Here is a 25020-nt window from a genome sequence, read left to right as displayed (position 1 = left end):
TCTGGTCATAAGATACCGAAGCTGAAAATCGAGGCCATCTATAAACCTCCTGATCCTCTCTCGGTCTGTGGGAACCAACCAGATCGCATGACAGGCCAACTCGGAGAACCACATCTCATACTGTGTCACAGACATATCACCCTGACGAAGCTGCTCAAACTGTCTGCGTAGCTCCTCTCTGCGGGAGTGAGGCACGAACTTCACCAAAAAAGACCACAGAGAAGTGCTGCCAAGTAAGGGGTGCTGCGCCAACAGGCCTACGCCTCTCGTAAGTCTCCCACCATCTCAGTGCAGCCCAGAGAACTGGAAAGTAGTGAATGAGACCCTACTGGTGTCCAAAATACCTGCTGTCTGGAGTATCCTCTGACACTTATCTAAGAAACCCTGTGCATCCTCACCCTCTGCACCACTGAAAGATGGAGGCTGGAGTCATCCAAACCTCTCCAATCTACGTTGCTCATCCTCAGGAATAACTGGAACTACATAGTCTTGAGCAGCTGTAACCGGCTGGGATGGTGGTACTGGTGGTTGTCCATCCTGACCGGTAGTACGAGTCCTCACCATATGTGAGAGAATGAAACAACAGAAGTTTAGTTACTAGAATCAACAGATTCGCATGACAAGAATTCAAGAATGTGAGATTTCCAAAAGGTTCTACAGACGTCTCTGTACCAATCCGCAAGACTCTACTAAACCTTCTCATGACTCGTGAGACCTATGTAACCTAGGCTTTGATACCAACTTGTCACGATCTAAACTACCCCTGTTGTGATGGCGCATATCGTGGAACTAGACAAGTCGACTCATTTCTAAAACAAACCGATATTTTCATTTCAAAGATAATTTCAAGGCTATTTAGCGTAAAAATCTTCGTAAAAGAGTTCAAATCAAAGCAAAAGTGTGGAAAAGAAAAGCCCGACATCGGGGTGTCACTAGTCATGAGCATCTACTACAATTTATCTGACAATATCGAGACTAACATAGTCTGAAAAATATCTAAATACAACTAAAGGAAGCTAAGAGGGAGAAGAGCAAGGCTGCGATCTCCAGAAAGCTACCTTGCTATCCCCGAGAAAATCCGCAATCGGAATAGTCAACAGCCGCTACCGTATCCAGATACGCCTGGATCTGCACACAAGGTGCAAGGAGTAACGTGAGTACGCCAACTCAGTAAATAACAACAGTAAATAAAGAATGAGAAGTAGTGACGAGCAATAATGCTAAGTAAAGTTCATATCCCAAAAATTCAGTAAAATTCAACATGCTTTTAAAACCAGAGTTTGAATCAAATCAACTCTTTTAAATCCAGTTCCTGTAAAATCATTTAAAGACATCTTTCAACAGTTTTCAAACAAAGGCTCAATGCAAAGGTGAGCAAAAATAATGAAATCATAATCAGCCCCTCGGGCAACATCACTCATATACAGCCCATCGGGCAAACCTCACAATCACTCGTATATAGCCCCTCGGGAAGACCTCACCATCACTCATGCCTCCCAGTCACTCAACACTCGGCACTGGGCACTCGCACTCAGTAGGTACCTGCGCTCACTAGGGGTGTGTACAGACTCCGGAGGGGCTCCTTCTACCCAAGCGCTATATCAAGCCAATCATGGCATAAATCAATGAGGCCCCCAACCTATATCAAACATACTACGGCGTGCAGCCCGATCCCATAAATATCCTCACAAATCAGGCCCTCGGACTCACTCAGACATAAACCTCTCCAGCCTCTCGGGCTCTCAGAAAATAAAGTATTCAGCCCAAACAACATTTATATGATGCATCAAAATAGAGTAATAGAGACTGAGTTATGCTGTAAATATGTATAAATATGACTGAGTATAGATTTTCAATCAAAAATAATGAGAGGATAGCAAGAAAATACCTCTAAGGGTCCAAACAACACTGGCATAAGGCCTAAACATGGCATCCAGCCTGATTTACAGAAATTCTTTCTAAAACACATAAAAATCATATAGTTTCAACAAAATATTCAACTTTACAGTTGATACGGGACAGACCAATTCACAATACCCAACGGTGCATGCCCACACGCCCATCACCTAGCATGTGCGCCACCTCCAAATAGTATAATGATACAAATTTTCTGGGGTTTCATACCCTCAGGACTAGATTTACAATTGTTACTTACCTCAAACCGATTAAATCCCTACTCCGCGATGCTCTTGCCCCTTGATTTGGCCTTCAAATTCTCCGAATCTATTCACAATCAGTATAATACCATCAATATATGCTAAAGGAATGAATTCCACAAGCAAAAAACTATCAATTTAGACCAAAAACCCAAAATAGGCTCAAACTCGGCCCCTGGGCCCACGTCTCGAAATCCGAGAAAATTAAAAAACTTGAAAGCCCGTTCACTCACGAGTTCATACATACAAAATTTATCAAAATCCGACACCGTTTAATCCCTCAAATCCTCCCATCAAACACTCCAAAATCCCAAGCCCTAACCCCTCATTTTCATCCCTAATTACTACTAATTAAATGATTAAATAATGGAAAATCACCATAGATAGGAGTATTAGAGCTCAAGCAACTTACCTCAATGAAAACCCCCTGAATCTCTCTTCAAAATCACTCCAAAAGCTCCAAAAATCGACTTGAAAATGGTGGAAATGAACCAAAAATCACGAAGACCTCTATTTATGCAATTTGCCCAGCGAAACCGCACTTGCGGAATTTCCATCGCAGGTGCGGGACTCACTTAAGATCTCAGGTTTCGCATCTGCAGCCAACCTTTTGCACCTGTGCATAACTCTCCGTATCTGCGAAGCCAGTCAATTTTCCTCCCTTCCGCATCTGCGCACCAGGTCTCGCACCTGCGGGCTCGCAGATGTGATAGCCTTCTCGCACCTGCGGTTCTAGTACAATTCAACACTGCCCGCATATGCGACCTCATATACGCACCAGCGACCTCGCACCTGCGGCTCCCCATCCGCAGGTACGGAAAACACCAGCAGCCTCAACACTAGCAGAATTAGCAACTCTCAACACCAAAAATCAGTCCGTTAGCCACCCGAAACTCACCCGAGGCCCTCGGGATCTCAACCAATCACACTAACAAGTCATATATCAATATACGAACTTAGTCGAAACTTCAAAATACTCAAAACGATATCAAAACACCAAATTACCATTGGATTCAAGCCTAAGAACTTCTAAACTTCCGAATTCCACCAACGATGCCAAAACACGTTAAACCACGCCCGAATGACTTTAAATTTTACATACAAATCAAAAATAATACTACGAACCTATTCCAACTTCCGTAATTCTATTCCGACCCCGATATCAAATTTTCCACTGCCGATCAAAGTCGCCAAATTTCCAACTTTCGCCAATTCAAACCTAATTCTATCACGGACCTCCAAATCACATTCCGGATGCGCTCCTAAGATCAAAATCACCTAACGGAGCTAACGGAACCATCAAAATTCAAATCCAAGTTCATTTATATATAAGTCAACGTCCGGTTGACTTTTTCCAACTTAAGCTTCTACTTTAGAGACTAAGTGTCTCAATCCATTCTGAAACCATACCGGACCCGAACCAACTAACCCGATATATCATAATATAGCTGAAAAGCATAAAAGGAAGCAAAGATAGGGAAAACGAGACTATAACTCTCTAAACGACCGACCGGGTCGTTACAGAGGGACTTACCAATGGACTTCATCTAGGCGGGGAACTGGAGCCAACGAAAACCAATAAAGTGTTTACAAATGTAAAATATTTTACCGAGGATCATGAATGGAATGGGCTCTTTAAAATGGACAATAAGGGAAGCAATTCTGTTGGGTTGGTGAGTTGTGATTGGAACCATACTGAACATCAATTAAAAATACTCTTTGTTAGCAAGAGTATTCCGGAATATATAGAGGTCTTTCCTGCTAAAACATTTGCAGGAACATGGGAACCTCCAATGAACATTGTTGAGGGAAAGGAAGACGAGTAGTGTGTTTCACAGATACAAATAGAAACAATTGGCAACTTGTTGCTTAACAAGACATTCTACGATTCAATTGCAATGATTGAAATTGGGACCCCGGAAAGTCATATGAACAGGGTGCTAAAATCAAAGTGCCTCTAGTTATAAGTGTACTCAGTCATGATGTTGATGGAGAAAATAAATTTTATTGTATGACTATTCCTGTTGATGAGTCATATTATATTCAAACTGTTCATGAGCCAATTGAGGTTGCTAATCAAATTATTCTTGTTTCTGATGTTAATTTATAAAGTTGTGGTGCAAAAGTTATTTTTAATATTGGTTTTTCACCTTTGGCTACCCTTTTACTTGCTAGTTCATCTAAGTTGGATATGGTGTGTATGGATAATTCATTTGATAAGCTTCACTCTATTTTTAGGTTAGAAATTGCAGAAGTTAAAGATGTATCAAACAAAAATTGATTGGTTATGCATCATGGTTAAGTAGTTCTTATGTGAGTGGCCAACTGACAATTATATTTGAGAATGAGGCAGATTTGAGGTTTCAATTGACAAACATAGTAGACATGGAATTTGTGACAAGTATTGTTTTAATCACGTGTAATGTTCAAGGAGCAGTTGAGATGCACCAAGATTTGTCTGGAGGTATGTGTCATCTGGTTGAGCTAATTATTAGAAGATTTGATCGTCTTAAGGCTCTTAAAGAGTGTTATGGAGTAGAAGGTGTCGTAAAGGGAACTAAATTATTTAGTATTGTAATTACAAAGATGTTTGAAATCTTAAATGCATCATATCAAGGTCATAATCACATTATGACTTCACGGTTAGACGATTGCAGTTATGGTTCCCTGCAGGTTGTTGCTTTATCACTTTTTTGGCATTCTTATCAACCTCCTACTATCATACCCTCCTTAAATCTTGACCACATTGTGACTTTATCATGGAAACATGTAAACTATTCTTTCCAAATCCATTGTTTCTTTAGTTCATGCATTTTGGGACTTGTCCAATTGCTCTTAAATTTCAATACAGTTGGATACGTGGTTGAGGATTTTGCTGCCTACCTAAAGGGGCGGATTGTAGGACAAACAGAGGAGAAGCTTGTTCTATCACTTAATCAAGTAGATAGACCTCTAACCTCTGAAGATGTTTATGATTTAGACAATCCATGGTGGTGTTGCTTGTAGTGCTACTGGTTGATATGGCTGCTGGCCACTCTAAGATAGCAGAAGAGTCCCTGAAAAAAATAATCATTCCTTATGCTCTAATAAACTTCATAGCAGGTGAATTTCTCTTAATGACTCTTGAAATAAAATTGAATGATTGCATTGTTGCTAGATCATTTCATGAGTTTGGTAAAGAGGTTGATGTGCTGGTGTTTACTTCTGCTAATACTTATTGTGATAGTGATGGTTTTGATGAAAATATTCTGCTAGAGTATTGTCCAAGCGTATTGCAAAGACAAAATGATATTAGTATTACTGGTTGTTACTGGAATATGTTAGATTATGGCTTTAAAGGAGAATTATCTACTTGCAGATGGATAGAATTTGTTTATGGTGCTGCAACAATATTAGACAAGAAAGGCGGTATGGGAAATATTTTTATTTTTGATCCATGAGGTGTTTCTTTTGTTGCATGAAGGAGAAGAACATTCTCAACTTTGGTTGTAAAGGAGGAGCATTTGATGGCCTTAGGAACAATGAAGCATCTGCAAATTTGTTATCACTGATTTGATCCATTTAAAACCTTGAGGACAAGGTTGTTTAAAGGGGAATGGAATGTAGCATTTGGGGCGAGAAGCAACTTTTCGTATTTTATGCTCTTGGGTCCTAAGTTTAGTTATTATCATTTGAGTCCTTGTTATTTATTTTTCAGTCCCTAAAGGTGTCACTACTGTTAGTCGACACGTGTATAGGTCGTTGTGTTATTTTCTAGTTAAATATTGCATAGTTCCCTTTTGTAGATATGTTGAATGAAAAAACCAATTTTATCTCTACATTTTCCTTTCTTTTATCGTAGTTTCTTCTTAGTTTAATTTTGATGGCTTTTCCCACCGGGGAATTGCTACACACTCCCCCCCTCTTTTCGATACCTCACGCCACTGATCTCATTTGTTTGCCTCTGCCACTATTCTTCTCTCTGTTGCGTCGTCGGTCTCCGGCGTTTCTTCCGTCATGGCTTCCCAGGTAAGTTCCTTTCTCGTTCTAACCTTTTTTTAGAGTTTTATTAGTGTTTTATAATGAATATTGGTTTTTAATTTAGGTTAATGACTCTTATTTGTTATTTTTTGATTCTTGATTATGTAGAAGTTAGTACTGTAGTGTGTAGATTATTGAGTTTTCTAGTGCATTTGCTTTGATAAACTTATAGAAAATAATTGCTGATTGTTTTATAGAATCGAGATACTTTGACTCGATCATGGAGGCTAAAAGCTTCTTTATAGATATTTGTTATTCTTATTGCATCCGTGATGTTATTGAGAAAGACTTTTAAAGTTCTTGCACCATTAATACTGGAAAAACATATTCCGAGCGTTGGGTGAGAATTAGTTCACGTGAATTACTTAAAGAAATTAAGAGATAATATAGTTACAACTAAAATAAGTTACCTACGTCTATTAACAGATTAACCAAACATCAACTTCATTGTTAAGGCTAAAGTTACGATTTTTATCAATTACTAAATATAAAGCAAGCAAGCGGGGCATGCCTCTAACCACATAATGACTCTGAATGTGCGGTTCCTAAAGCATGAAGATATTTAAGAGGTTTTGGGTATCTCTTAAAATTGTGTCCTAACCAGTAGTCGGTGGTCTATTATTAGAGCTTAATCTCATTTTTTTTTTCCTGGAGCTTAATCTCATTATTTTGCCATTATTAGTTTCTGTTGAAGCTAACCCTTCTTTAAGCTAAGTTCGATACAACATTTATATAACAAATTTTCTAACTACATTCCTACTTTACAGTTCACTCTCAAAATTCAGTGAACGAGGTATTTTACCAAAGTACCAAAACCAAATTTGGCTTCTCACATTCAACCTAACCAGGAAGAAAATATCAACCATTCAAAAGTAAAATCTTCTCATGAATTTAATTTGAATTCTTTAAATTTAACACGGGGGAAAGAACTCAAATCTTGGACTTTCATCCAAATCACCATGATGTTATTAGAAGAAAATACCTTCGACAAGGTCCTTGTCAACCTCGACTTCATAACTTTCCTAAATTAATTTTTTCTAGATCAATGTGTCAATTTAATCCTAAATGGTTTGATGATGAATATCATAATTGGTTGGAGTATAATGTAAGTAAATATGCAGACTATTATTTGTATTGATCTATTTAAAGATAATAATATTCATCAAGGTGGAGGTGATGTATTTTCAAGTATATAGTTTAAGAGTTGGCATAAAAAGAAAAGTTTTGATAAATATGGGTCGAGTAGCATTCACAATGAGTCAAAAAAGAAATGTCAAGATTTGCGGCAACAATTGTATGTTCAATCTTCATTTGAGAGGCAATCTAATCAACTTAAGCACGAGTATTTGGTCCGCTTAACTGCTCCAGTTAATGTAGTATGGCTTCTTATAACTCAAGGATTAGCATTTCGAGGTCATGATGAATCTAAGTCATCACTTAGTAGGGGTAATTTTCTTCAAACTCTCTCATGGTATGTAAAAGTGTGTGATAATATTCGTGATTATGTACTGGAACATGCTCCTCAAAATGATCAAATGACTTCTCCAATGATTCAGAAAGACATTATTACTGCATGTAAGATAGAAACAACTAAAGCTATAATTGAGAAATTAAATGGTGATTACTTTGCCTTGCTAGTTGATGAATCTTTTGATGCGTCACGCAAGGAGGAAATGGCTATTGTCTTGCGGTATGTTGATAGAATGAGATTTGTGATGGAGCGACTTATTGATGTAGTTCATGTTCAAAATATTAGTGCTTAATCTTTGAAGAGTGCAATTGTTAATTTACTTGCTCAACACTCGTTAAGTCTATCATATGTGCGTGGACAATATTGCGATGGGGCATGAAATATGCAAAGTGAGATTAATGGTCTTAAAATGTTGATTAAGCGAGAAAGTAGATCGGCTCATCCCAATTCATTATTTTTCTCATCAACTTCAACTTAACCTTGTTGCGGTTTCTAAGAAATGTCTTCAAGTGGGAGAACTTTTAGTATTGGTTTTAAATATTTTGAATATATTGGGATCCTCTTTTAAGCGTATAGATGAATTTCGAGAATCTCAAAAGAAAGAATTCAAGAGGCATTAGATATGGGTGAGCTTACAACCGGTAGGGGATTGAATCAAGAACTTGGTCTTTCAAGAGCATGTGGTACTCATTGGGAATCTCACTTTAAATCTTTCACTAATTTTATTCTTATGTTTGGCTCTATTCTTGATATTCTTAAATCGCTCGTTCTTGATGCATATTCTACAGATGAAAGAGTAAAGGTAATGGGATATCTCAGGGCTTGTCAAACATTTGAAGTTGTATTCATATTGCATTTGATGAAAGATATTTTAGCAATCACAAATGAGTTCAATTAGGAGGAAGCTTGATGATTTGGCTTATAATTAACGGCCAAAGCAACTTTTTATCTGGATCTAGGTGAATAAAATAAGTCATGTAGAGCTTAATGATTTGGCTTATAAGATAAATCAAATAGATTTAACTTTCATTTTGCTTTTACACAATAATGGCTATCTTTTTTTTTTTCCAAAATGAAACTCATAAAAATTAAAAGTTACATCAAAGCCGTATAACATTAGTTATGACGTAGTCAAAATAAAATGTTTATTTGATTATTTAAAGAGCGAAGATGTTACATAAGCTGGAATAAAGAGAGCATAAATATAAAATTATAAATGTAGCTTTGGCACAAAAATATCAGAAAGTCAAAAGATAATCATCTCGCTCATCATTTTCTGATATAATGAGTTTGAAATCGAAATTTGCCATTTCTTCAATTTGTATTTCCTTAATCTTCATAGCAGATTCCTCAGTTGTTCTATTATCACCTTCCGTAGAATATTTGCAGCAACAGTGCACGTCAAGCAAATTTAGTGAATTCAAACACCCAAAACTAGAAGGTATCTCTAGATTTCTACAATAACTCAAACATATTTGCTGGAGGCTCGGGAAAGCATTAGCTGAAACATTCCATTCAATATCATCCATAAGGAAAATTTTTAAGACTTTAAGCTTAGGAAATTCTCCGTCCTTGACATCCCACTTGCTCGTATAAAAGAAGCAACTATATATATTGAATATTTCGAGATTGGGCAGCTCCCCAATAGTCGAAAGACTTCTCAAAGGTTCACCAAACGGGAAAAGAAGCAGTTCCAATCTTTTTAGACTTGATGGAAATCCAATTGCTCGTCGTAGAGGTGCACATTGTGTATCAATCTTGAAAGAAAGTGATTCTAGTCGATCTAAAGACTGAAAAATTGGTTCGCAAAACCTACTATCGTCCCAATCATAGGCATCATCTTCATCGTCGTCTGAATCATAGTCCAAATCACCAATTGTGCATTTCAAATTTACAACATTAGATAGTCCATTAGCGATTATAGGCATATCGCGAGAAAGATAAATAAGAAATCCGTAACAATTTCTTAACTTTTCTAATTGTGAAATTTCATCAAAGTCTGGAAACCATCCGTAAACTTCCAAATGCCTCAAGTTAACTAGATCCCATATGGTGTTTGGTAACTTAGTGCAGACCTCTATAGGATTTGAATGGACAATCATTGTCTCTAGATTGACAAGACAACTTATATCTAATGGAATTTCCTCAAAATCGCCACTTATCTCCAGGTACCTTAAACAAATCAAGAACACAATTCTATATGGAAATGAATTGCCAACATTGACTTTCTCCAAGTCCAATACAGTTAGTAATTTGAAAGCTTCGAAGGAGTCTTCAAAGAGCTTGGTCGAGTTTAAACAAGTATAGTAAGTGAAGCGCAAAGAATGAATACCTTCACACTTAATAAAATCATCCGAGTGATCAACAACAAGTCGAGAAGGCATATCGGTTGCAAATTGAGGATAATGATCATAATTATACGTTTGAGATCTGCATGTACAAGAACAATAATAAAAATATGATTTAAAACAGAACCCAAAAAAGCTATTTTCTCCGTTCCAACTTATATGAATCTATTTGACTAGGCTTAGAGTTTAATAAAGATTGAGACTTTTAAAACTTATAGTTCAAAACAAACTATAATATTTGTGTAGCTATAATTCTTTGGAAACTTATGGTGTTAAACATACCAGAGTGTTTGTGTAGCTATAAAAACTTTTCTAAGATGTCATTCTTTTTTGAACAGATTAAAAAAGAAATAAGTTCACTTAAATTGGACCAGAAATAGTAGATAGTATTTCTTACCCGCGAAACCGTCGTAAATGGATTTCTTCTGTAGCTTTTACCATGCAAAATTGATGTAAAAGATCATGAACACCAATGAGTTGGGGTCTACGCAAGTAGTAACTAGTTTTTGCAAACATTACTAGGTTTCTCCCAACAAGATCCATCAAGTAATCAGTTGCAACATGATCCATGCTCTTCAACTCATTATATGGTATAAATCCTTCGCAAATCCATGATTGTATCAGTTTATGTACTGGAATTTGTGCATCCTCAGAAAATGTTCCAAAGTACAAAAAACATGGTCTCAGATGATGAGGCAAATCGTTGTAGCTCAATTCGATTACCTCCATTAACCATTTCACATCATGAAAAAGATTTGTACTCAAATTAAGAGCGATTTCTTTCCAATAATCCTCTTCCTTTTCTCGCCTCGTGAGAAGTCCGGATATCAAAACTATTGCAAGTGGTAATCCAGAACAACTTGTTGCTATTTCATTTCCTATCACTTCAAGCTCATCGGGACAACGTTCTTGATCCACAAATACTATCTTCTGCAATAGCTCCCAACTTTCGTCTTCTGTCAGATTTCGAAGATGGTGAGGATTAGTTGAGGCATAGCAAGCTACTTCGTCGAGCCTAGTAATCAAAACAAGCCTACTTCCCTTGTTATCGTCGGGGAAAATTGTTCGTAAATCATCCCATGCATCAACGCTCCACAAATCATCTACCACAATGAGATAACGCTTTCCTTTCAAAAAATTACGTAGCTCATCAGCTAATTCAGTGTGATCATTTTCTTTTTTTGCGGTATTCAGCATACCAAGTCCTCTCCAAATCTTTAATAATACCTCTTTCCGATCATATACCTGTGAAATACAGCACCATGAACGGACATCGTAATGCTGGATTACAGTTTCATGAGAATATAGTTTTGTAGCTAAAGTCGTCTTGCCCAATCCGGACATTCCGACTATAGGTACAATGTCTAATTCTTTTGGTCCTCCTACAAGTCGGTTGAGGAGCGTTTCCGCTTCGTCCTCATATCCTAGAATTACTGGTGGTGCGGTATTCCATAATTCCATGTTCGTGATTGGTGGTTTTCAAGCAAAAGATTATAAGAAGAAAGGAAGAGAAAATTTAAGTAGTAAAATTGAAGGGTATAACGAAGTGATGTTGATGTATATGGTCACTCGTTGGTTTCGAGCAAAGAAATGAAGAAATAAAAGGAGCTCAAATTAAGGGGTAGTAAGGATGTGATTCAAGTGAAGACTGATGTATTATTGATGATTGGTGCAGTAGTTTAAATCAGAAGAAAGGAATTTATAGAAAGCAAACAATTAATAAGCATTTATTGCCATTAAACTATTAGCTTAGCACATGATCGATACCAAGGAGGAGCATAAAATAAGGAATAGTGCTGACTGCTGAGGCATATTACCCAGTTGCTACTTATTAGTATAGTACTATGTTTATCATATGACTTCTTCTTCTTCTTCTTCTTTTATTATTATCTCGTATCTGAATTCTTTTGGTTACAGTCTTTTATACCGTCAAAATATAGTTTTCCCTTCGTATGACTGATCGAGACTGTAACATAATCGGACAAGGTTCGGGCTCATATAACATCGAACTATGATGCGAGGTTAGATTGCCAGGTTCGTGACCCATAGGCCGATCGAGATTGGCCTAGATCGAGATCGGCCGAAATCAAGATTGAGATCGGCCAAGATCGAGACCGAGCTTAAAAGAGATCGAGCGAGACCGAGGAAAGTTTATCGAGCCCAAAGACAGAAAGCCAGAATATCCGTAATGGGGCCCGAATCATGGCGGAAATTCCGACACATATCAAGGAAAGGCCAATTAATTAATCTATCATGGGATTCCCTACTATTTTAGAATTATATTAAGAATAGGACTTCCGTACTATATAAAGGGGTTTTTTGATCATTTGTAAGCCATATGAACACAATACGAAGCAATACATTGCCTTCTTTCAGCTCTCAATTTCTTGTTACACTATTCATACACCAGTTGAATCCTTACTTGTTTGGAAGGTGACCGAATTCAAGGGCAAAGGCTAATTAATTTATTTGATTTGTATTTATCTCTTTTGCACCTAATTATAGCATTGATATATATATATTTATACATTTTTTCGGTTTGTATCAAATTATATTACGTATCCTTAGAGTTGTGTATAAATTCAATTGTTATCTATTTTTTCGTGTAAGCAAGTTTATTGACGAGTAGGTTGTGATGATTAAATTTACCAATTCAATTGTTTAACAAAGTCTCCCTTTCGGGTCCATTTTTTTTCCTTTTAAAATCTTGACTTTTTCCAAGGCTCTCATTAGTATTTATGTTCAAAGTTTCCCATCAGTTTCATTCTTTATTTTTCATTTAAAATCTTGTCGTTGTTCAAAAAGATTCCTCAACTTAAAAGACAAGTGGATAGAAAGCTGGATCTCGATATGTATGGTGGATTGATATATAGTCGTGTTCATTCCTTTTTAACTATACGTAGATGAAAAGATACTTGAGTACTAAATCAATTTTCTTTAATTGAGAGCTAAATTTATTTTCGTCCATCCTCAATGCTCGAACAATCTATATATAATTATAAAGCAGGGCTTTAGACCACTGACGTGGCATCCGTCATTGAACAGGAATGATATTTATCTAATTTCTCAATTTTTTGAGCTTTTTCTTCTTTATTTTAGGATTCATCCATCCCGAAAAGGCGGAGCATTCACAATTTCCTGAGCCGTTTCAAACCAACACGTTTCAGAGCAAATTCCCCAAACCGTTTCAAACCAGCACGTTTCAGAGCAATTATTCCACCGCTTCAATTGCGAGCACTTAAAGCAAAAAATGAAACAACAAGGCGGATTCAATTTCAATGGTGCTTTATTATTTCCATTACCTTCTTAATCCGCAACTACCAGTCCTTGATTTCCAATGAATCATATCTCAAGCTTGGATACACACCGATGATTACAAATCCCTTACTGTTCGACATGGGTAATTCTTTTCACTACCTAACCCTAATCCCCTCTTATTTTGTTTCTTTAAAATTTTCTTGGTTATATACTTATGATAATTGAAACGCATGAATTGAATATTGTTTGTTACTCTTTTGGATTGTGCAGTATTGTGATTACATTCACTTTCAGCATCCAAGAAAATTTCTGGTTCTCTTAAATATTTCTCAATTAATGTAAAGATGAGGATAACGAGAGTTATTTTGCAGTATTGTGATTACATTCACTTCCAGCATCCAAGAAAATTTTTGGTTTTCTCTTAAATATTTCTCAATTAATGTAAAGATGAGGATAACGAGAGTTATTTTGCAGTATTGTGATTACATTCACTTCCAATATCCAAGAAAATTTCTGGTTTTCTCTTAAATATTTCTCAATTAATGTAAGATGAGGATAACGAGAGTTATAGTAGTATGGTTGAGGAAACATAATCAAGCTATTGTGGGTTATTATAACTAAGTTTGTTTGCAGATATCATTTGAATGGTAAAGGTTTTTCTGATATTATTGTTTGAGACACTTGTGGTGGTGCTAAAGAGCAGTTTCACTACAAATATTTCAATTATTAACGCAGGAGATGGTCCTAGAAAACATCCAGCTCAGGTTTGCACCTCACGTAATTAAAATAATTGCTTTAATAGACTGTTACAGTTATCGGAGCGGCAAGCTAACCAACCATGGGAATTCTTTGAAACTTTTTTCTCCTTTGCTTCTTCTTCCTTTCCTTTTTGGCCTTCACATTGTTAGTCTGGAGAGTGAGATTTATATTAAGAAAAAAGAAGAGTGCAAAAAGAAAAACTGAGAATAGTGTTTGCAATTGGTATTTGCAGCATTTATAGGTTCTATAATTGTGCTGAAAGTACACTTAGTGTGAATAGTACTGATATAATAATTCAGTTTGTATGTAGTTTCATGTTCAACTAAGATGTCAATTTTACAAAATTTAGCACCTCTGGTTTCTCTTTTTATTGTTTTTAATTACATTGAGGGTAGTATAGAGACTGAAACTTGGTATTGTAGGCTTATCTTGATTTTTACTGGCTATTTGCTCTATGTTGATCAGTTTGTGTGTCATTGCTTCATCTGATGAATCAAATGTGCAATAGATATTAGACTATTAAGGTGGTCGTAGTAGTTGTTTCAAGATATGCTTCATTTTTTCGTAGATTTGACTGATTTACCTTCCTTAGGAAAGATCAGAAAAGGAAAACGCTTCTGCAATGTAATTTTGTGTTCTTAAAATAAGTTCACATGTTCTTGGGTATTGACACAACATTCAAATTCACTAACGCTTCTATTGGAAATTAAAATTGCATATACAAGATTCTTCATGTATATGAAGTTGAAAAAGATAAGTCAGATGCTTCTTATGTGGGATGGCACGAATACTCCATTAGTCACTATCAATTATCTAAACAAAGTGAGTGCTTTTTACTTTCCTAAGTAGGCTTTGAACTCGGAGTACACTTGTGATGTCAGTAGACAAAGTTCAATTAGGAGAGGTGCGCAGTGGAATGGAACTTTACCAAGCCGAAGTGGCTTACTCTTGCAATAGCTTTATTCTGCTTACAATCGTTTGGGTTACATCTTTATCAAGGCCTCAAGGGCTATATATGGACATACTGAAGAACAACAACACTAATGTATATATGGTAAAATTCTCTTCCACTTTTTTTTCTTCCTTTTGCATTATTTTGTGGAGGCAACATATCTTTTTTTTTTTTTTTTACATTTAGTTTAAGCTGAAATTAGTGTTACTTAATGTCTCTCCGTAATCCTTGAAAGCTGGTGGTACTGGAGGATTAATACTTTTGCTTTTTTCCATTTTATATAGATTTTCAGGATTTATGATTTTGGTAAGAGTGGAACCATGAGTTTTGAAGTTGAAGAAGATTTCTTGCAGATTGTCTCTATATTCTCATTCATCCGTTAGCTTTTCATTGGTATGAAAGTTTATATAGTTGAATCCAGTTTTTCTTTTATGTGTTATATGTTTAATTACAGATATTCTTTCAAGCTTCAGTTATATGCACCGGTTCCTCTCTCTGTTATGATAAAATAAAGCCTTTATCCTTCTCTCTTTTAATATTTTTATTTAATATATCGGATTTTCCTATAATTTTGAATCTCATCATGATGTAGAATAACAGGATCAATCTTTTATCCCTTCTACTTATTCGATGTGCAAACTTTAGTCGATAATTAGTTTATATTTCTCATAGTACTGAAGTGTGAAGACCACTAAGGTGATTGAACCTTTCAAGCTTTCAAAACTTATACAAATAGCTATAGCTAATAGTGTTGCTGGCATGTTGGTATCTCTTTGTTCATATTATGTCTTTGTTCCAATTGACATAGTATGCCCTTTATGTCCTCATTCTCTTTTCGTAATATTGGCATAATATTGGACAAGTGAAATTTGAATCGGACAAAATATATAAAGTCTATTTATAGGTAGATTAAATATTAGATTAAATCCGAAGATATTTTCTTAAACTATGATTGCTCTTTTTTCTTTTTTTGTCAATTACTTAAATTTGCATGGGAATACAAACTATATTTGGATGAATTGAGCATAGCAAAATAATTTACAAAATACAAATAAGTTACTCCATGTTTCAGAGGTTTATGCTCTTTTCTTATTTTATAGTTGTTGCATGTTTTCCACTTCAGCCAATCACATTTTTGTAGATGAGTTTTTGCAAGTCTAGAAATTAATTTCCACTTCAACCAGTCACATTCAAAAGTTTTAGTTCACGAGACAGATGCAAATGGTTCCTATTTTGTCTTTTGTTTTTCATGACAAGAATGAAGTAAGAAGCTACTATGTCAATTATGAACTTCTCTGAGATACGAATGTTGAAAGAAGCAACTAAGCAAGTCATTACTTTGGATGAGAATAACAAAAGGATCTGCTTTAGTCCGCTTTGGGCGAGAATAGAAGCAATGGCAAAGCAATTTCTTGATCAATTTTTAGCTGATTAAGATTATGGTGTTTAGGTAGGAATTCTTCTCCTATTCATAATAGAATCGCTGAAGTTCACTTTGACTTCAGTTCAAGCCTTATAATTTAGATCCCTAAACTTGTATTTGCCTTCACATCATGCTGGATAGAAAGAGTTCAAAACACCACATATGTTCTGTTTTAGGGATTAGTGATGATCAGCAACCAACAATAATCATTTTCCTACTTTTACAATTTGAATAAAATAAGTTCAGGAATTGATGACATAGAGAATTATGAAGTTGATCGGAGTAAATATACCTATTTGTACACAGATACACAAAGTTTTTGTCTCTTAAACCTCAATCAAATTTATTGTAATTTCATATCTTAAATTTGCTATCTCATTTTATGACCGCGCGAAGCGCGGACAGGTTGACTAGTTAATAATATTGGTCACTCTGCTAGCCTTATTTCACATTACAAGATGTCACCATATTAAGAAGATGGTCACTGGCTGTGCTATAAGCTACTTTTGTGGAATTTTGTGAGTCAACGCAATACTTATAGTACTCTTTATTGCTTAATGCTTTCTTCCTGAAAAAATTGATTAATTATTAAGATAGAGAGTTGTTGTGCAATTGTTGGATATTATCACGCTTAAATCACGGATTCATTTGCAAAATTATGGGTAAATTACTTAGATGTTCATTCAACTATATAAAATTATGAAATAAAATTATTTTTATTTTATTTGTAACAAGAAAGTTATTCAATTATCCCTATTGCACTCTAATAATTAATCAACCAATTTTTTTAATTTTTTGGTGGAAAAAGTTGATGTGGCAGTTCACATGGTTTTTATTTTTTATTTTTGGATCACATAAAATAGTTAACACCCAAACAATACATAGAAATCCACCCATATACCCAACCTCGGGCCTCGGGAGCAAAAGACCTAATAAGAAATGCCCCGATTTTTAAAAGTCACGGACACCCCGCTCGGGAACTATTATCTCGGGAAGCCCAGATAAAACAAGAAAACAAGCCCAATGGGTAGCTCCCGAACTAAAAGACTACGACTAATTTAACACGGCTCGGAGACGTCCGAAATCCGTAACAAGTAGGCCTACCGAGAAATAACTGTTTCTAAAAGGCTACCCTCGACAAAATCTCAGACTTAAGATATTTTCCAGAAAAAACTTTGATAACATCGAACCCCGATAATGCCTAAACCCAGAAAGGAAATAAAGGCGAGGTTTGTTCGAACCCTCGAATAGCCGAAAGGACAAGAAAGGCTTTATATTTATATACAATAGTTTTTTAACAAAGGCCAAATCAGCCTAAAAACAAAAATTTACAACGGCCAAAAAACAACCTTGGAAAAAATACAAAAAAAAAACGAAAAAATCCTAAGAGGCTCGGTCTTCATCGGAGGTCGCATCTCCATCCTCGGAATCTTCTCTGTCTTCAGATTTACTCGAACTATCGGAGTCTTCCTTAGGGAAGGCCAGCTTCCGGGCCCTGGCTTCCTCTACTCTGGAATTCTCGATCTTAGCCATGACATTGAAGCCCTGGGCCTGAACTTCCTCGAGGGCTTCCCTTTGAGCTTTCCATTTCGCATGTTCGACCATGCCCTTGGCCTTAGCCTGGTTGGCTTCGACATCAACCCTAAACTGGGCCACTTTAGCATCAACGTTTTTATGGCCACGACCACCTCGGATCTGGCCACTTTGAGTTCATTGGCCAAGCCTGCCTTATCAGAAACGGCCAAATCCAACCGAGACTGAAGCTCATTGATCTTTTCGACCTGCACCAAGGCTTTCTCTTCTGCAGCTTGGAGCTGGGCCTCGGCCGACTCCAATTGAGCTTGGACGGTCTCCTTTTTCGAGGCTAGAATGTCCATATTCTTTTTAAACTCTTCTGCCTCGGCCTGTATCGCATTCACCTGCGTTTGGAGCCACCCGATTAGTTCAAGACTCTGTCGGACCAGTAGAATCGGATCATTAGTAGTTATCTCCAATTCGTCTTCACTATCGTGAAGCACTCGAAATACCTGCTCAGCCATCTCAGTATGCTCATCCTGAGCCGTTACAAAATATCACTAAGGAGCTTGAAGGTATCACACTTCTCAGTAAGGCCCCGAACCTCAGCCTCATGCTCCTCCCAAACTCGGAGGAAAGCCTCATGATGCAACACCAAAGCCTACAAACAAAGAAGATGTTAGAATTATCTATAACTCTAAGTATAGAAGAAATAATTAAAAGTACCCTTGAAATTACCCGATTCAAAAAGTGTTGGGTGTCACGACCCAAAATCCGTTAGTGGTCGTAATGGCGCCTAACACCGCTGCCAGGCAAGCTAATCATAATTAATTAATTTAATTACTCATTGTAGTATTTTTGAATCGAAATTTCCTTCAATTAAATAGTAAAAGATAGAACTTACAGAATAAGTGATAAATATTTTCGCAACTAAAATACTAAACAAGCCATAACCACTCCCAAAACCCGGTGTCACAACTGCATGAACATTTACTAGGGAGTAAAAATAAAATACAGTATCTGTCCGGAGTACAATTTAGACAGAAAAATATAAATAACTCTGAAGAAGACTCTGTTGGCTGCGGATCATAATATAGAATGCAGCTCAACTAAATCCCCGCATTAACCACATCTCTGCGCCCACAAGGCCGCTAGACATATATGTACTTGCACAAAAATATAAAACACGTGTAGCATGAGTACGCAAACAACGTGTACCCAGTAAGTATAAAGCCTAATCTCGAAGAGGTAGTGATGAGAGGTCGACTTTGACACTCACTAAGGGTCAATAATATTAAAATAGAAATATTTAAATCAACATGATTTATAAGAATAACAATAATGTTTCTTAACCAACAGAAATAATTAATTCTTCCAATTCCAATAATTTTCAATTTATCGATTAGCTTCACAAGCTGCAATAAAATATCAAGGTATCGTATAATTATTATTATTAGGCATGATGTCTGCCGAGGTCGTTCGGCCCGATCTAGAGTGTCGTGTACACTGCCGAGGGACATGTGGCACGATCCATAGATGCATCTATACTGCCGAGGCGTTCGCCCTGCTCCACAAGAAAGGGGGACATTTTCTTATGAACCTCCGGAATGAGAAGATATTATAAGATTAACACATGAAAATGTACCATTTCCATTAATAGTCAAATATATTTGCACAAGAATTCATGTATTTGAAATTTCAGTCTCTTTCCATTTTCTATAACAATTTATGAAATAATTCTAATATTTTAATTAAATAAGGGATACGATTATCATAAGTAATTCATGATTTGAGTCCTAAACTACCCGGACATAGCAATATTAGTAGCTACGCACGGACTCTCGTCACCTCGTGCATACGTAGCCCCCCTGAATTGGCAACAACTATTAATTTAAATCACCTATGGGGTAAATTCCCTTTTACAAGGTTAGACAAGAGACTTACCTCGCTCCGAAGTTCCAAACCGGCTCCAGCGCCACTCTAACACCTCAAACTGATGCTTGTCGATCCAAAAACTATGCAAACAATGTGCAATTCAATCAATATATGTTCTAATACCCATAACTAATCAATTCATGACAATTTCCAACTCCGCTCGAAAAATCGATAAAGTCACCATCAGGCCCACGTGCCAGGATTCCGAAAATTTTCGAAGATAAACACCACCCTTAACATTACAAACTTAAATATATAATTTATTCTCAATTCCATGTCCAAATTCGTGGTCAAAATTAAAAAATAACAATTTCTAGTTTTTTCTTCAAAATTCAAAATTTCTACAAATTTTCATGAATTTACAAGCGTAAATTCGTATATTTAACTCATAAGTGGTAGAAATCACTTGCCTCATTATTGACAGTGAAAATGGTGCCGGTGCAGTTGCTAAATCCGCCCAATTCCCACTTCATGTATGGTTACCTGATGCCATGGAGGGGCCTACTCCCATTTCGGCTCTTATACATGCTGCTACTATGGTAGCGGCGGGAATTTTTCTTGTAGCTCGGCTTCTTCCTCCAAAAATCGCTCCAAGGTCGGCTCCCATGGAGGAAATGAGATGAAATGAGCCAAAACCCGATTTGGCTAACTTATGTATTCTGCCCAGGCGACCTTCGCACCTGCGGTACATCAACCGCACCTGCGGCTCCACATGTGTGGAAGACCCATCGCAGATGCGGCTCCAGTTCACACCAACAACCCTCGCTTCTGCGCGCAAGGTAGCGCTCCTGCGCTCTGGCTTCTGAGCCCAACCTAGCGCACCTGCGCCTAACGGTCCCAGCAGCCTTGGCCCTTTCGCTTTTGCGCTTAGCTTGCCGTTTTTGCTGCGTCGCACCTGTGGCCCTTTTTCCGCAGGTGCGATTACACCAGAACTCAAGCCCTTTAGCAACACAACAAAACTCCAAGTTGATCCGTTGACCATCCGAAACTACCCCGAGGCCCTCGGGACCTCAACCAAATATACCAACACATCCCAAAACACATTACGAACTTAGTCGAGGCCTCAAATCATGCAAAACAACTTCGAAACTATGAATCAACCTCCAATTCAAACTTAATGAACTGTAAAATTTCAAACTTCTACAATTGATGCCAAAACCTATCAAATCACGTCCGATTGACCTCAAATTTTGCACACAAGTCATAATTGACATTATGGACCTACTCCAACTTCTGAAATTGGAATTCGACCCCAATATCAAAAAGTCCACTCCCGGTCAAACTTCTCAAAAACCTTCAAATTTCTAACTTTCGCCAAATGACCCCAAAATAACCTACGGACCTCCAAATCCACATCCGGACGCGCTCCCAATACCATAATCACCATACGGAGCCATTCCCAGACTCAAAATTCCAAACGGACATCGACAACCTTGAAATGCACTTCCACCCAAATTAATGAAATCATTCCAAAATGCCAACTTCCACAATAGGCACTAAAACGTTCTCGGGTCATCCAAAACCCGATCCGAATATACGCCCAAATCAAAAATCATCATATGAACCTATTGGAACCGTCAAATCCCGATTCTGAGGTCATTTTCTAAAAAATGTTGATCAAAGTCAAACTTGCTCTCTTTAAAGCCAACTAAGGAACCAAATGTTCCGATTTTAACCCGAACACTTCCAAATCCCGAACCAACCATCCTCGCAAGTCATAAATTAGTAAAGCATATACGGGGAGTCTTATCTAGGGGAACGAGGTTCTAAAAGTCAAAATGACAGGTCGGGTTGTTACATTCTCTCTCACTTAAATATACGTTTGTCCTCGAACCTGCCAAGAACTGCTTCGAAGTTTGCTGAAATCATTATTTCACCCCTTGAGCACCTATACGTGCTACCACAACCTATTTGAGCACTTTAGCTCGAGCCAGTCTGAAGATTCCCTCGTTTATTTGGCCAAAAGCCTTAGAGCCACATTCCAATATCTGAATTTCCCTACCAGGCCTGTTTCCAACATACGAACACTATATAAATCATTACATACTGTACCAAACATGATTGCATATCCTTACTGAATTCACACCATGCACCGCATAGTTCACATGACCATAATAATGCCCTCTGACAACAATAGCCACAATTCCACGAATCTGATGCCCACAACACACCTCATGACACGTATAAGTCCTGTTCCAACTCTTGCAACACTGCCACGACGGAAGAGATGTGTAGAAATTCATAACCAACTACATAGTCAATAAATCATTTAGTCCCTCATCCTGAAAGGAACCATTACCTCATTATGAACTAAATAACGATATTTTCTCTTTAATATGCCTCATATAAATCCGATCGCACTGATCCCAGGTCCAAAAATCTCGCCTCACCCAGTACAAGTCATTCCGATAATAAGCCACCACAATCCCTACCAAAAGTCTCATATGATGCCACCATGTGCCAACAAGCCACAAACCCAAATGTGATATATAAGGAAAAACGAACTCTGGAAAGAACTACTCAACCCACGTAACAAATTAAACAACCGAAAAGGTGTTATGAACCTTCCTCAGAACATGAGAAATAAGACACACAAGAATAGATATGGGGAACTGTACTCAATATCATACTGTTGCGGTGTGCACCCCAATCCACTCAATATACCGTTGCGGCGAGCAGCCCAATCCAAACAATATACCCGTGGCGGCATGCCACCCGATCCACACATGACAATAAATAGGGAAGTACCCATCAAGCCAAAATGATTATACCTACGAAATACCCGAATGTCAACCACAAGCACGCCAAGTGCACAATACCATCAGATAGCGCCATACGCTACAAAACTCAAACACGACTAAGGTGCAATAAATGACCTGCATCTCGAGAGCCATCCTGCTCATATAACACCACAAACTATATGGGATCTCAATACGAGTGCGAATAATCAAACCGCCTCACAACCGACATGGCATAATAGAGACTACACGGAATGGCTGACAACAGAAATAACATCCAAGGCTCGAAGATCCCTCCAAAAATAATGTTATGCTGAATTGGACACATCTAGCCTGATATAGAGCTCACATTCACATTTAGATCCATCCACGGACCTCAAGTCGATTCTGATCGTCTGGGCTAATAACCTTTCAAGGATCCACAATAACTCTTTTTCCTATGACATACAAGAATAACCGTCAAATCGGAAACAAACTTCCACAGTCTACAACCAAATGAACCGAGCGCCCTTCAGGCATAAATCCTCACATTAGCGATAGTACCACAATCTCCATACTTGGTTTTAAATCTTTAATCAATTAAGTGACTACATGTCACACTTATACAATCTTCCCGTGGGATACACTCCCATGACCTTCCGCACCAGGTAACAAGTCTGCACGTCCATACCACCGGCCACACTAATGCTGTAAGGCAAATTAGGAATCCGCGATCAGTACGTAAAGCCTCTTACACATAACACCGATCACAGGTGACGCTTAAGACAATACCAGCTTACTCTAACCATCTGAATCCTTTCCTGCTCATCCGAGCTCTTAACATTCTTGTCGATACCAAATTGTAACCTTGATCCTCAACTCCCAATTCCTATGCCGCTCACTGCACCTAACATACCAATATGTGAGAGTACAAGAATTCCATCATGAATCCTGATCCACTAATAGACCAAACACTCCATCATATAGCAACCTTTTACTTAACTCATTTCAGGAGAACTATTGCAACACGCGACTGAATTCCTATAATCGTAGAAAATACAATCCCCAAGCAGTGGTCTAAAGCACCATAACTCTTCCGGGATCCATCTACACATAACAAGCCATAATACTCGAATGACTCCAAATAAAATCAATTACGGCGGCTGTCAAGCCTCGCACGTACCGCCACACATCATATGTATAACTTAACACGCTGAAGAAACTGATCATTTCCAGTATCATGCCAATTCAACCATTGCTAACCGATCCGACTGCTTCTAATTTTACCCTAGACTTTCCTTAGAAATAACAATAGCTCCATTCAAATTATATCGAACTCAATCCGCACTTGCCTCGAGTGACTCCATTTCACGAGCCCACATTGCCTCAGAACCCACGAACCATCTTATACCCTCCTTGTGCGCACATTTACATCTTCAATCGGTACACCCATTGTGATAATTCCTCTATTAATCCGAAGTCATTTTCTTCCATTCCTCCAATGCTACACCACAACTCGAAGATAATGTAGAACACTCTAAGCCCCTTTCATAATCTGCTACAAAAGCTCGATACTTAACCATACTACGGACTCGAAATCCTTAGGCACCGCACTTAAAGTTTTGAATCCACTAAGACCGTTGTTGAGAGTCATTCACTCTGACTTGGTCTCGATTATAATCAAACTCCAAGGCCCTGCTAGCACATGAACACCCTCTCAAAGAAGCACCCAGCTGGATCACTTTCCTTGTACATCACCTCCACACGAAGCATAAACCCCGAGTCTTCTCAAAGTCTGAACATGAATCGATAAGGCCAATTACAACACACATTCCTCAAATCCTTTGCTCAAATTACCACTGATATTCTCTTTCCTTAGTCGTAATAACCTACCAATATGCCGATAACCAGAAACCTCACAAATACATAACCGTGCAATCCAATCGTAGGAAGTGGGGCTCTCCCACTTAGCTTGGTGCTACCATTGCATAACTCTGGAACCCACCAAGACTCCTTATCCCCCATTGACATGATTTTGCATAATCAACCTGCCAAATTCCTCGAAATCCTTCTGTTAACACTTCATGAACACTCTGAATCGCTAGCCATATTTACATATCCGACCTCTTACCCGATAGCCAGTAGAATCCTTCATAGAAGCTTAGTCAACACCACACGACCGATAACCTGCTCACAGGAGATAACCCACATGTGTAAATTACATGCCGACATCTTCCAACAGCGCTGCACCGAGTACAATTACTACAAAATCAATAAACCACCCTGAGCCCGTGCTCATTCACCAATTGTACAAGTCCATTCACTCCCCGTTGATATCAACTAAAGGTGCAACGATACATCCCAACCCGAAGTCATGTTGCATTCCTCTTCATATCAAGCAAACTCATTTCTGTCACATCCAATATTCCCCCAGTATAACAACCAACATTCCAAATTAAGTCCGTA

General features: G+C 37.7%; 1 protein-coding gene and 1 long non-coding RNA gene across 2 annotated transcripts; one reads left to right on the top strand and one right to left on the bottom strand.

Annotated features, from left to right (window-relative positions):
- Window positions 1-8885: 8885 nt before the first annotated feature.
- Window positions 8886-11456, bottom strand: LOC107824144 (putative late blight resistance protein homolog R1C-3). Its single transcript, XM_016650882.2, has 2 exons — window positions 10393-11456; window positions 8886-10077 (listed from the first exon to the last, which is right to left on the bottom strand). Exons 1-2 carry the CDS (start codon window positions 11454-11456, stop codon window positions 8886-8888), a joined length of 2256 nt encoding a protein of 751 aa, XP_016506368.1.
- A 1294-nt stretch (window positions 11457-12750) lies between these two features.
- LOC142180366 (uncharacterized) lies at window positions 12751-15500 on the top strand. Its single transcript, XR_012708940.1, has 2 exons — window positions 12751-15066; window positions 15249-15500. It is a non-coding gene; the product is annotated as an uncharacterized LOC142180366 (long non-coding RNA).
- Window positions 15501-25020: the final 9520 nt, after the last annotated feature.

This window comes from Nicotiana tabacum, chromosome 4, assembly GCF_000715075.1.
Source record: "Nicotiana tabacum cultivar K326 chromosome 4, ASM71507v2, whole genome shotgun sequence".
NCBI classification, from domain to species: domain Eukaryota; kingdom Viridiplantae; phylum Streptophyta; class Magnoliopsida; order Solanales; family Solanaceae; genus Nicotiana; species Nicotiana tabacum.
Note: the sequence above shows the minus strand (reverse complement) of the source record. Positions and strands in the feature narration are given on the sequence as shown.

Bases quoted from the DNA above. Each gene is read 5' to 3' on its own strand.
- LOC107824144 (XM_016650882.2), bottom strand. From the start codon at position 11,456: ATGGAATTATGGAATACCGCACCACCAGTAATTCTAGGATATGAGGAC. The intron at 10,078-10,392 runs GTAAGAAATACT...TTGTACATGCAG, and splicing joins CATTTACGACGGTTTCGCGG to ATCTCAAACGTATAATTATG.